The sequence below is a fragment of the Rhinopithecus bieti genome, unplaced genomic scaffold (assembly GCF_001698545.2).
Source record: "Rhinopithecus bieti isolate Rb0 unplaced genomic scaffold, ASM169854v2 scaffold_6380, whole genome shotgun sequence".
Taxonomy (NCBI): Eukaryota; Metazoa; Chordata; class Mammalia; order Primates; family Cercopithecidae; genus Rhinopithecus; species Rhinopithecus bieti.
The window spans coordinates 10,983,584-10,997,443 of record NW_016806642.1 but is presented as its reverse complement, the minus strand read 5'-3'; the positions used below and the strand labels follow the sequence as shown (position 1 = coordinate 10,997,443).

General features: G+C 39.2%; 1 protein-coding gene across 3 annotated transcripts in view; it reads right to left on the bottom strand.

Moving 5' to 3' along the window:
- Positions 1 to 13,120, bottom strand: part of OMA1 (OMA1 zinc metallopeptidase) — a 66,735-nt gene extending 53,615 nt beyond the window's left edge. The window contains exons 1-3 of one of the 3 annotated variants that reach the window (XM_017877254.1): positions 12,830 to 13,120; positions 5,009 to 5,525; positions 2,739 to 2,967 (exon numbers count right to left, since the gene is read on the bottom strand). In XM_017877254.1, coding sequence (XP_017732743.1) covers positions 2,739 to 2,967; positions 5,009 to 5,508 — 729 coding nt within the window. In that variant the 5' untranslated portion in view covers positions 5,509 to 5,525; positions 12,830 to 13,120. The remainder of the gene's footprint in view (positions 1 to 2,738; positions 2,968 to 5,008; positions 5,526 to 12,829) is intronic. The other 2 variants (XM_017877255.1, XM_017877256.1) reach the window with 2 other exon arrangements.
- Positions 13,121 to 13,860: the final 740 nt, after the last annotated feature.

The following is a 13,860-nucleotide window of genomic DNA, read 5'->3' as shown; positions in this document are numbered from 1 at the left end:
GATGGCTCACACCTGTAACCCCAGAACTAGGGGAGGCCAAGGCAGGAGGATCACCTGAGCTCAGAAGTTCAAGACCAGCCTGGGCAACATGGTGAAGCCCCATCTCTACCAAAAACACAAAAAATTAGCCAGGGGTGGTGGCATGCACCTGTGTTCCCAGCTACATGGGAGGCTGAAATGGGAGGATCGCTTGAGCCTGGGAGGCGGTGAGCAGTGAGCTGAGATCTCGCCACTACACTCCAACTCCAACCTGGGTAAAAGAATGAGACTCCATCTCAAAAAGAAAAGAAAGGAAAAAAAGGAAAGAAAGCCTAGAGAACTTAAGATTTCATCTAAGTAAAATACAAAAGAAAATTACATTCACAAAGCATTGAACAGAAAAACACCCTATACTTAATAAGAAAGTTAAACTACCAAAATAGATATTTCATTAATTTTAAGGTGTTTTATTTATAAATTGAAAGGAAATTACTGAAATCTCAGAACTAATGAGCATATCACTGTCTCTACATGATGCTGATTAAGACTAGCCATCATAGACGATACTTTTTCTGAAGTTATATTCATGAGAGCTCTTTCAAGTGTACTGAGAAAATTAAAAATGTTCTGAAATATTACTTTAACTTCATAAAGTAGCTGGGCGCGGTGGCTCATGCCTGTAATCCCAGCACTTTGGGAGGCTGAGGTGGGCAGATCACAAGGTCAGGATATTGAGACTATCCTGGCCAACATGGTGAAACTCTATCTCTACTAAAAATACAAAAATTAGCCGGGCGTGGTGGCGGGCCCTGTAGTCCCAGCTATTCAGGAGGCTGAGGCAGGAGAATCACTGGAACCCGTGAGGTGGAGGCTGTAGTGAGCCGAGATAGCCCCACCGTACTCCATGCACTCCAGCCTGGGTGACAGAGGTGAGACTCTCAAAACAACAACAACAACAAAAAGAATCAACAAGTTAGTAACTTTTCTCCTTGAGATGCATTACAAAGACATTATTTTATAGAATATGAACTTACAAGTAGTTTTATTTTAAAGACTTCTAAAAGCATAATTCACCAATGTGAACTGCCTAAAGCAGACAAAAACCCCCACTATTTATTAACTCTTCTGAAGTAGATAAAACAGGAATAAACGTAATTATAGCACTTTATAATATCCCTATAAGAACATGTGTTTAAATTTTCCTATCACACAGATATTACATTTGTAGCTAAAATAAGAAAAGAAGAAAAATGCATCTATGTCTATATGTATATACATGTACACAGATATACATAAATTTTAAAAAATTTCTTAGCAGTGTGAATGGTAAAAGATGCACTAATACTAGGCCTGTCTCAATCTTTCCAGAACACTTTCCTTAAACCTGCCTCTGACTAAAGCCTAAGAAACATCTCAAATCTCTGTATATACTCTACTAAGAGACTGGTCTTGCCTGGATTAAGAAAAATTTTTATAACTAAGAAAACATTATTTCTTTTTTTCATAGTAACTTTCTATTGACAAACTCAGAAGTTCATTTGGAATAAAAAGATTTGACCATGCCAGGTGCAGTGGCTCACACCTGTAAACTCAGCATTGTGGGAGGCTGAGACAGGTGGATCACCTGAGGTCAGGAGTTCGAGACCATCCTGGCCAACACGATGAAACCCCATCTCTACTAAAAATACAAAAAAATTAGCCAGGCATGGTGGTGCACATCTGTAGTCCCAGCTACTCCGGAGGCTGAGGCCTGAGAATAACTTGAACCTGGAAGGCGGAGGTTGCAGTGAGCCGAGATTGCGCCACTGCAGTCCAGTCTGGGCTACAGAGTGTCTCTGTCTCAAAAAAAAAAAAGATTCATCCATGCCAAAGCTGTCGAGTGAGGCCACTGGACATGAATTCAACAAATATTAATTGAGCCACAGGGCACATAACATGTATATGTGCTATGAACTGGAAAGAAAATGATGACCTCTGTCCCGAAGAAACTCACTAGGGTATAAAATGTTTAACTACCTGAGTTATTATACTTTCCAGAGAGGTAAGACTTCTAAATTACAACTTCAGTTTGGATTCAAAAAATATAATAAATTGCTAAAACTGATGTTTGGAGAAAAATGATCTCATATTACTTGATTTTCAAAGTATAAAAATTCTGACAATAAATCTATTTATCCAATAGATATATACTAAGCACTACTCTTACACACTGTGTATTTAAAATAAAACCATAAACAAAAACAGGCAAGATCCCTGCCCCCATGAAGCTTAGTCTAACAAGGGACACGGACTATCGAATAAATAATTATGCAAATAATTATGTTACTCTCATGAGTGCTTTGAAGGAAAAGTACAGTATGCAGAGAAAAAAAGCCTAGGAGACCTAACCCCAGTAAAGCCAAGCAATGGGCACAAGTACAAATGAGCTGGTTCATAATTCAGTCGGTATGAAGGATACCTCCTAGGGCCTCATCCAGTCACCTGCGTAACCCAGTCTGGTTATCACGGAAGGATTTCCGGAGAAAAGTGGCATTTAAGGAGAAATGTGCTGAGCGGGAGTTGGCTGGGTGAATGCTAGGAAAAGCAATGTAGGCAGTAGGAATACTAAGTGTGAAAGGTCTGAAGCCTTCTGGAAAAAAAATGCTAATTTCATATCAAAGACTAAAATTTAAAAACAACATATCTTTCATATTTAAGATACTTTCCTACTTCAAGTGTTATACTAAGCAGTCTAATTAAAAACAATTCTTACTACTTACTGCTTCATATTCCAGTTCTGATAAAAGTCTGAACTGCTCTTTCCCCAGTAATAGTAGCTTGCTCCTTCCTGTGACTGGACTTACTTCCAGATGAGTAAAATAAAACACCACAAAGAGCAATCCACAACTACTCAAACCAAGGAATAGCTTCCATTTATTCTTCCTTATACTTTGTTTAAATAGTTCCTTCTTGTTAGGAGGAAGTGCCTGCCACCATTTCCTTATGCCCCTAAAGCAAAAAGAAAAATTCAAAGTTCTGATCATTACAGCACATATCACTAAAGCTCAAATGCATACACTAGAATTTTATGTCCTCAAATACCTGAATTTGTATATTTTGCTGAATACATCACGTTTCCAATTAATAAAATTCTTAGCTAAATGATGAAGAAATCATCAACGATGTAAAGTTACAGCTAAAAAATTCTAATACTCATCGAAATTTTCTTCTTCAGCTATTTTAAGGATAAACACTAAATGAGATGCTAGTTTACTATAACTACCACTGGTTAACATTTATTACTATCTAGTATATGCAAAATTCTCTCTCTCTCTCTCTATATATATATATACATATGCCATCTCATTTAATCTTCATAATAACCCTGTCACAAAAGAGAAAATTGTTAGGTAACTTGTCCATGGCCACCGAGGTAATAAGAGTAAAACCAAGCAATGAAGTCAATGACATTCAGAGTCTGACCACTTAGCCACTTAATAGGGATAACTGTCTAATTAATTATGTAAGAGGCTACAGTACAATAAATCTATACCTGGAACTACTATTCTTCCCACTGCTCCTCAGACCTCCAACACAATGTGCCAGTGATTCAAGAAGGTACAAGGAAAACTGCCTCAGCATTCATTTTGGAAATAAATAGTGCTCAGTAGCAGAAACTCCACTATCCTCTTTAGAACATGAAAAAGGAGAGATAATAATATCATCGGTACTCATAACAAAGCGGGAGATTTTGTAGATAACATCTGAGAAGGTCCAATTTCTACCAGGCAACAATACTGTCTGCTGCTTAGCAGTGTTCAGAAACTTTTCTGACAACAGGGCAATGTTTTCAATACTGGGACAAACATTTTCCTTGTGAGTTGATCTGTAAAACCACAACAAAAATTTACCATATATACATGATTCCCTTGACAAAAATTTATTTTACAAAATAACTTCTTAAAGTTCTCTTTGTGAAGTGACACACCCCAATGCCTTTACACAAAGTGTCTCAATTTAAAGGGACATAAACCAAACTATCGAGTACACCTATTTCCTATTTAGAATTTACATGACATTGTCATTTATTTAAAATGTATGAAAGACATATTCTAAATGAAAAGTTTTAGGTGATCAACAATAGTAACGAAAACAAGAAAGTTAAAAATAAATAATTTAAAAGAATGAGAACACATTAGAAATCAGAAAGAGCATCCCAAGAACCTAGGATGAGCGTATTACTTCAAGCAAGAGTCAGTACAGCTGTATCTCCTCTGGGTGCCAACACCAAATCATGAAGAACATAATAAATTTCAAATAGAAGTTCTTGGTTTTTTATCAAAAGCAAACTGGTTTGGTTCATGTGGAAGTAAGAAGGCTGGAAGGGACTTCACAGTCATAAAACACAAGAAAACTTTATGAAGAAACAGCGATTAGCTTTCTTCAATCTTCATAAAACAAGTAAGAGAAAAAGAGTTAAAGTACTATCAAGCTGTGAAAGTTTATTATAAAGGATCTCCAAGAAAAAAAACAAAGATTTGTTGGGAACAGAAGAGAAAAAAAAGCAGCATTAATGATTTAAGAGTTAACTAGGAGTGGGCCCACCCTTATATAAGTAAAGTTCCTCAGTTTTATGATTTGCTGCCTTTAAATTCCACAAATTGAAAAGAAATGTTTGTAAGTACTCTTCTTATGTGTGAGCGATAACCAACACTTCTGATCCGTATATCCTAAGATCTTGTAATCATAAGACTTTTTAAAAAATGCCTATACAAAATGTAAGAATAACTTTTTAAAGAGACCATATTTCTATACCATAAATTAATATGCAGGAAATTGTTTCAGGATTATTAAACCATACATAACAAAATTGGGCAGGACCTACTGTTCAGAAACCTCACTTTGAGCTAAATGAGGGGAGACGGGATCTAACAAGGTTTCTTTAAAAGTACAGTTTTATAAATTACAAAAATTAATTTCTAAAAGTTAACACAAAATACTAATGCAAAAAGTTAATACAAAAGTTTGTTTTTCTAAAAAAGCATTTTACCTGCCTACAATGATTGCAAATAACTTCTGCACTGGTTTAAGAATCATCAACAAGAGAGGAACCGGAGCAGCTTGAAACCGTGGAGAAGTGTGGAAATTCCTAATAGCTCTTACAGGAGAAGGGCTTAGAGAATGCAATACTGACAGATTAGGAACTGCTGTAACTTCTTTTATTAGTAGCTGTCTTGAAAAAGAGTCATTCCTTGCAGTACATTTGCTGGTAATCATCCAAATTTCCTTATTTTTGGTACTTGAGAGGCATCCTGTTCTTTTGTTGTTAAAAGTCCTATAAAAATGAAAGTTTCCAGGTAGAAAAGTCCACCTATCACACTGATCTACTCCCAGTCCCTGATACTTATTTACTATATGGTTAACGTGTACTTGATGACAGCCCTGTGAGGTTGATGCTAATGTGTTACATTTTCTCCAGTTAGACAGTGAATTAAATCGGAAGAAAACATGGTTTCTAGCAGCAGACTGCAATCCACAGATGAAGCTCATCTTTTTCACTTGATTACCTGAAACATAAAAAATAAACTATAAATATCTGTGGAAAATATTTACTTACCAAAGTGGGAATATAACACTTATTAAATAGGTGTGTCAGCTGTTCTTCTAACACATCTCAGGCTAAATTACCTTGGGTTTCAACTCATCACCCCTACAGCAAGGCCTTTCAGCAAGATAAACCAGAGTATACATAACATGACATTTACTATGCAATGTGTACTTTAGAAGTTTGAATTTTTTTCATTTCATTTTAATTTTAGTTAGGGGAGAGCCATTTTATTTTAATGGCAAATTATTTGGGCAATAAAGTGAATTAGATAAAAACAATAGTAAAACTTTTATCAGTTTGCAATAACTGGAAGGAAGCATGTAATACGGAAGAGTAAAATCTAACTTATATAAAATGCACTGGATATTAGGCAATGAAGAACAGTGATCCCTGAGAAATGGGAAACAGAGCCCTGCAACTGTCCTAGCTTATTGTCTGGAGAGTGCTTCCAGGTCACAATGCAGACAGGGTAAACCTAGGTGGAGCCCAGTGGTTCCCCTAAATCAAAGAGATAAGGCTGCGAGGTCAAGCAAACCAAGGTTGCTAGAGCTCACAGGACAGAGGACAAGAGAAGAAAAGAGCTGCACAGAGAACTCTAGAGTTCTGCAGAGAATCCCCCTCCCATATTCAGCTGAGTCCTGCCTGGGCATATGTGTAAGAAAATCCCCTGGAGCTGGGAAAGGACCACCTGAAAAGACTGGAGAGAACAATATACTGGGCTCATACATGGCATGGTAAAGTGCCTGTCCCCACCCCCCGACCAAAGTGGAAAATCTTATCATTCGTCAAGCACTCAGAAGGGTTTTGCCTCAACATTAGAGAAAGATTAGTCCTAGGCTGAAAGCCGCTGTGACCCCACCTAACAAATATTAAAAGCAACACCCAAAAAGATTAAATGCTTCCAAGCAACAACTGCATCCCAGCAAAACAAAAAACAAAACAAAATCTCAAGAACAGGTATTAGGACACAAAACTATTTAGCACTTAACAAGGTGCAATTTACAATTAAAAATCACCAAGCATGCAAGAAGCAAGACATGTGATCCATAATTAGAAGAAATATCAATCAGTGGAAACTAACTCCTAAATAAACAAATAACAGCATTAATAAACAAGGATATTAGTTATTGTAACTATAATGCACAAGTTTAAGAAGCTAAAGGAAAATATGAGCATGTTACATAGAGATATATATTTCTTTAAAAGACTTACACTAAATTTTAGATAGGAAAACTATAAAAGATGAAAAACATACTAAATGAGACAATAGCAGATTAACATTATAGAAATAAAGATTTGTGACTTTGAAGATGTATCAATAGAAACCATCTAAAATGAAACGCAGAGAGAAAATACAATAATAAATAAAGGCACAGGGCATCAATGAGGTATGTAATAACTTCAAACGACCTAATATTCATCTAACTGAAGTCCCCAGAAAGTGGCGGGGAAGGTGCAGACAGAAAAAAGAATACTTGAAATAATGGCCAAAAGTTTTCCAAACTTGATGAAAACTATAAAACCACAAATTCAAAAAGTTTAACAAACCCTACACAAAGGAAAAAAACTGCAAGGCACACAACTTCTTAAAATCAATGAAAGATAAAATCTTAAACTGGACATCTTAGATGAACTGTATAAATTCATTAAAAAACACAAAAAAGGCCGGGCATGGTGGCTCACGACGTGTAATCCCGGCACTTAGGGAGGCCGAGGCAGGCGGATCACTTGAGGTCAGGAGTTCGAGACCTGCGTGGCCAAAAATGTGAAACCCCTATCTAATAAAAATACAAAAATTAGCCAGGTGTAGTGGCACTTGCCTATAATCCCAGCTACTTGGGAGGCTGAAGCAGGAGAACTGCTTGAACCTGGAAGGCGGAGGTTGCAGTGAGCTGAGATGTCGCCACTGCACTCCAGCCTGGGCAACAGAGTGAGAGACTCTGTCTCAGAAAAAAAAAAAAAAAATGAAAAACACACAAAAAAGTACATACTCTGATTCCATCTCTACAACATAAACTGCAAAAAATGCAAACTAATCCATAGTGACAGAGAGATCAGTGACCAATTGAAGAGTGGTAGGAAAAAGGGCCAGGGGAAGGGATTACAAAGAGTAGCGCTTGCCTGTAAACCCAGCTATAATTGGGAGGCTGAGGAAGGAGAATCACTTGAACCTGGGAGGTGGAGACTGCCGTGAGCCAAAATTGTGCCACTACACTCCAGCCTGGGCAACACAGTGAGAACCTGTCTTTAAAAAAAAAAAATCAACAACCAAAAACAAACAAAAAACCCAGATTGAGGGAATCTAAATATGAATTGAATTTCAAGTTGTTTTAGGTAATTATTATTTTCTTAGGTGATAATATTGTGGTTATGTGGCTATTTTATTCCTGAGATACTTGCGGAAGGATCTGTTCATGATAAATAAAACTCACTTTCACATTGTACAGCAAATGTACACACACAAAGGACATAAAGTCAATACATAAAATATCAGCAATCATTGTATCTCAGTGATAGTTACATACGTGTTCCTTAAATTTTCCTCAATTTTCTCCATGTTTCAACACCTTCATATAAAAGTTGGGGGGAAAAAACGTAAAACTCAACCTAAGCTAATACGATACTATCTAGAAAGATGCTTCAGGACTACCAGTTTTAATAAATAGTATTATATCTATATCAAACTATTTGAAAATTACTCAAATTTATTTTTTATGTAATTCATACACCCTGCCCTTGCACTGTTAATGTATAATGTTAATAAAGGGCATGCTAAGTAAAACATTAACTTTGAGTTAACCCTTTTTGAAATACTACCAATTTTAAATTAGTAAAGTCTACGCTGATATATAATAGTTTGACATTATTAACAAGATACTTTGTTGTTCTTTTTTGAACCAAGCTGAAAAGTGGTAAAATAATTTAAGCCTAGAAATCGTTTCAAAATTCATATTGGAGTAGCTAGTAAGGTTTTCAGTGGCTAGGGGGCATGTGAGTTATGCAGCACAGAATATAGTCCTGCTCTCACGGAGGTTATAATCTAGTTGAGGAGACAAAATTGAACCTAAGTAAGACTATTAGGGGATAATAAAATTCAGTTATTAAAAATACATACTGTATGCATTTTTAAAAAGACATCCATGAGTAGCTGAAGAGCTCGGGAAGGCAGCAATTATTTTCCACGCCATTTAGACAGATCAGAAAGAGAAAAAACAATGGAAAGAACTGTTTTCAATGGGAAAGTGTATTAAGGTTTAAATGTAAAGTCTTCTAGAAGTCAAACTGCAAAAACAACACAAGCCCACTTTCTTTCCTTGACCTCAAATCTGATGATTTACTGTAGTAGATAAGCTTCAGACACTTGCCCAAGCACAACTTCTTTTCCAAATGTGCTCTCACAGCCTCAGTTTAGGGGATGGGCCTAGTTGGCCACATTCATCCCTAGCAACCCCTACCATTAGCTACAGAACTCGGAGTAGGCATTTGACACTAAAAAGATTTTACATAAAACAGTATCCCACACAGGAATATAAGGGCATGTGTAAGTTGGGTCTACAGCAGGTGCTATGGCCAAAAGCAATATGTAAGCAAGAACTACAAACAAAACGCTTTAAAAAAGAAAAAAAAATGGATCCACAGAAGAGACAATGGAATACAAGTGCAGACAGAAGATAAGTGAGAGACCACGAAGTCAGAGTGAACACGAGAGAATAAGACCTCCCTGTTTCCCATGAAACCATTGTACTTCCTACACTTAATTGAGCTTCGTGAGCTTTTACTTTATCCCCAAAATAATTCCCTTTCTTCAATGAGTTCCTGTATTCTATAAATAAATGATCTCTAAGACATTTACATGGTATAAAACAGTTGCACATTTGTTTTTGTAAATCGACAGCATTTTAATATTATACATGTTGTTTACTGGAACTAGCTGAGGGTTCCTCCTACACTTTGCAAAGCCAAATTTACCAATTTTCAACATTTAATCAGTTCCAGAAATACTGGATTATCTCTACAGCAACTTTAGCATCCAAAATATCTCAGCCCACATTAAATCAGCCATGTCAATTCCACCTCCTTCTTATCTCATTCTAGCCTTTCCTGGGCTCTGTGGTCTTACGGTGTTGATCACTACACACCTAATCTCCCTGCCTTATTTCACCACCAACCCCTCCCACTCCAGTTTGACCCCAAACTGCAGCTAAAGTACTATTTCTAAAATGCAAACCCCGGCAACAGAATCCTACCCCCACAATTTACATACAGTCCTACCCTGGTAAATACCATGTAATCATTTAAAAGATAACATGGTGATCTGTAAATATTTAAAAGATAGCAATCTCTGGCAAAGGGTTACACAAGTTTCAAAACAATAATAAATGCTACCTAAAAACTTCTGTATAGCAGAGGTGGCAAACTCAAACGTTTAAAGAAGCACCATAAAACAGACCTTTCTGCAATGATAAAAATGTTCATGTCTGCACTGTCCAATAAGGTAGCCCCTACATGTGGCTACTGAGCATTTGAAATGTGACTGGTGCACCTGAGGAATGAAATTTTTAACTAAGTTAAATGGCCATACGTGGCTAGTGTCTACTGTATCGCACAGCACAGGTTTGGAGGGTCGAGGCAAGTGAGTATCAGTAAAGCAATATTGATGTGAATGCAGAGTCATGCCCATCTAAAGGAAGTGCAAACAGTATGATGGAATTTGAACTTGCTGTGGCCAAATGATTCAAAACTTTCAAGTAAAGCCAGAATTTCAGATTTTATGTGAAATTTATCAATTTTTAAATGTTGGCAATGAACTTAAAAAATTTTAATGACCTTAACCAAACATTTGTATTTTTGACCTCTGAACTGTATTATTATTCATTCTGAAAATGTTTAATGAGTGCCCACTAAATGCTAGGCACCATTATGAATGCTAGAGACACTGCAGAGAACAAAATAGATTTAAAAATCCCTCCCCAGTTTGCAAAAATAGTAATGAGAATATATGCTAGTATATGCAAAAATAAATCTGAAAAAAGATACACCAAACTATTCACAATTACTTTGAATGGCAGGATGGTGGTGAAGAGGAATTATTAGTATTTTCACCTTATATATTTCTGTGCAGTTCAAATTTCTACAGAATGTATTATTACTTTTTTAAGGCTCCACTCAGGCAACTATTTCTGTAATTTCCATTGTTTTTCTTTTCTTTCCGTTGTGTGAGAGGGTCTCACTTTGTCGTCGCCCAGGCTGGAGTGTAGCAGTGCCACCTCGGCTCACTGCAACCTCGCCTCTTGGGTTCAAGCAATTCTCGTGCCTCAGTCTCCTCAGGAGCTAGGATTACAAGCATGCGCCACCACACCTGGCTAATTTTTGTATTTTTAGTAGAGATGGGGTTTTGCCAAGTTGCCCAGGCTGGTCTCGAACTCCTGGCCTCAAGTGATCCGCTCACCTCAGTCTCCCAAGGTGTTGGGATTATAGGCCTGAGCCACCGCACCCAGCCAACCCAGTTAATTTTCAAAATTTTTTCGGTAGACACGGCCTGTCACTATGTTGCCCAGGCTGATTTTTAACTCCTGGGCTCAACTGATCCTACTGCATTGCGAAGTTCTGGGATTACAGTCATGAGCCACCAAGCCTGGACTTCCATTGGTTTTCCATGGCTTTCATAAACTCCTTCATATGGTGAACCAGGCCCTCCTACTACTTCTCCAGGCACCTTCCCCAATCCTCCTTCACCCATTCCTAAATTCCAACCTCCCTGATTTACTTACACCCCCCAGAAAAACAAAGCTCTCATCTCTATGTCTATGCACATCTACTCACACTGCTTAGCTCTGCTCATGACAAACTCCTTCTCATTTCTCATGACTTGTGTAAAAATTTTAAAAAAGAATCCTACTGACACAGAAGGTATAAGCAAAAGCCCCAACACTACACGTATATAATTAAAACCATTATCATTTCTATCACTGACAAGCAAGTGTCATTTTGAATAGAAGCAGTGCCTGATATTTTGTAATCCCCGGGTTATCCTGAAGAAAGGGTAAAGAATGAGGGAAGAAATCTATTCATGCATTTTCAACGAGCCAATCACTAGACTACGGAGCACATAAGAAAAAAAAAATCAGGGCTGACACATTCTCTTCAAAGAGCTGTGGCGGGTCAACAAACATAGCTGGCAGACTTCTAGGATTACAAAATTAATGATGTGAGAAAATTAAACAATTTGGATTGTTAGCCTCTAAGGACATTTCAGATCCTTAATTCTTTAAGTACCATCTCAGAATGAGCAAGTGCAGCACTCACTGGCACTCATTGCTGAAGCCTGGAAGACAGTTTTAACAACTCCTGCTGAAAATGACTATTTCTTCTCTAGTTTCTATGGAAACAGCTGTCAGATTGGCAAAAATAGGACATGTACTTTAAAATAATCATTCAAGCAAAGTACACACATGATGGAAGGCTTTAAAAAAGAATTGGACGGCAGGAGACTTGGTTCTTAAGCTTCCAAATGTCAGACTACACCCCTTCACCCCGGCTGAGAATGACGGAGATGAAGCTAAATCCTTTCAGCGAGGGTTGCACGGCCTTGATCAACGCCTGAATGCCAAATAAGGGATTTTCATCTCCCTGGACTACAATCTCTTGTTGATGATTGCACGGCACAATAAAACTGTTGCTCCACACACAGACGACCATTTACACAGTATACAGTGAGTTCTGTAGACGAGTTTACCAGGAAGTTGTTAAAACTCCCCGGAACTGCTTAGACGGGGAATGTTCTGGTTTACCCTGCCGAGTTAGGCTGGAAAACGTGTTCAGTTTCTCCTTGGAGAGTTAAGGGGTGAAAGAGACGGATGCCCGACGCGGCGGGAGGCGGTCCCCTCTGGCGGAGGCGCCGGGTGAGAGGCGCCCGAAGCCACGCGGGTGAGAAACGCCGCTCTGAAAGCGGGGCCGCCAATGAGGGCAGGCTGAGGGGGAGAGCAGGCGGCCCCCGAAAGTACTGCCACGGGGCAGACACACGCGGTCGCCGGCGTGCCCCGGGGCAGGCGAAGGGAAAACCAGGCTCTCCCAGGACAGATCCCCTCCGTCTCCCGTCCCCGCGCCCCTCCCCTCCACGCAGCCTTGTCGCCCACCCACGCCTCCTCCCGTATCCCCTTCCCCACGGATCCCCACTCCTTGCCCTGGCGCCCCCGCAGGCGCTCTGCGCTCCGCCCCCTCCCCACTCCCGCACTCTGCCTCCTGCCCTGGACACGAGCCTACTCGGAAAAGCTGGGGAAAGGCGTCACCGTGAGGACTGACTCAAGCAGAAACGAAAGCTGTGACTCCTCCGACCCGAGCTATGCGCAGGCGCGCACCCGCATTTCCTGCCCGCCACACCGGCCTGGGCGCCCTTCGCTCCGCCCACACCGAGCAGTCAATACAGCAGCCCAGCGTCTTTCTCCCAGCGGCGCCGGGCCCCGCGCGGACTGTGGCGCTCTGGCGTCCCCGTGTGGCCTAAGGAGGGACATGGCCCTGGGCTGGGCTGCTTGCCTGGGGACAACTTTCTCCTGTCCTTGGTGAGTTGGGTCCTCTAAAGAATGATCCACCCAAGAATGTGTCCGTTGTAGTCTCTACGGCAGTACCGGCCAGAAGGGAAGAGACTCGAAGGCTGCCAAAAGACGAAGGCTTCCTGGTTCTGAATCTGCCTTCATGGAAATAGTCTTTGGAGTGTGGGAACAGTGCTTTCATATGATTTTTGGAGGGACGCATTTTAAGAATGATGAAATATAATCTTAAATGTCTGGAAGTTAAAGTAGCTGGCTCCAAAATTATGTGTATAGTATGTTTCATTCATTTCACCAAGACATATTTATTGAGCATCAACAACATTTTAAGTGCCAGGGATGTAGCAGTGAACAAGACAGACCTGTCTTTCGTGAAGTTTATATCACAGTGAGGAAAGACAGGCTATTTTTAAGAAGTGTACAAATAAACAAGCAAAATACTGGATTGTGATGGATGAGTAGTGAGATCCCATATTAGTTTATTATGTTTATACTCTGTGCACAATGAAAACATCTCAAAGGACATAAACACTGTGAACAATTCTAGGTATCTCTTTTGGAAATTTTGTAAGTTACTGTTTCTTTTATCTTATGTGTACTTTATGATTTGCCTTTTTACTTTGAAAGGGATATCCTGGAAAACCCCTGACCACTGGATCCCTAAAAACCGAAGTAGGAGGTTCTTCAGTCTTCGTACAGTTTATCTCCCAACCTCTGGAGTGCATGTGTCTTACCAAAGTTTCCAGC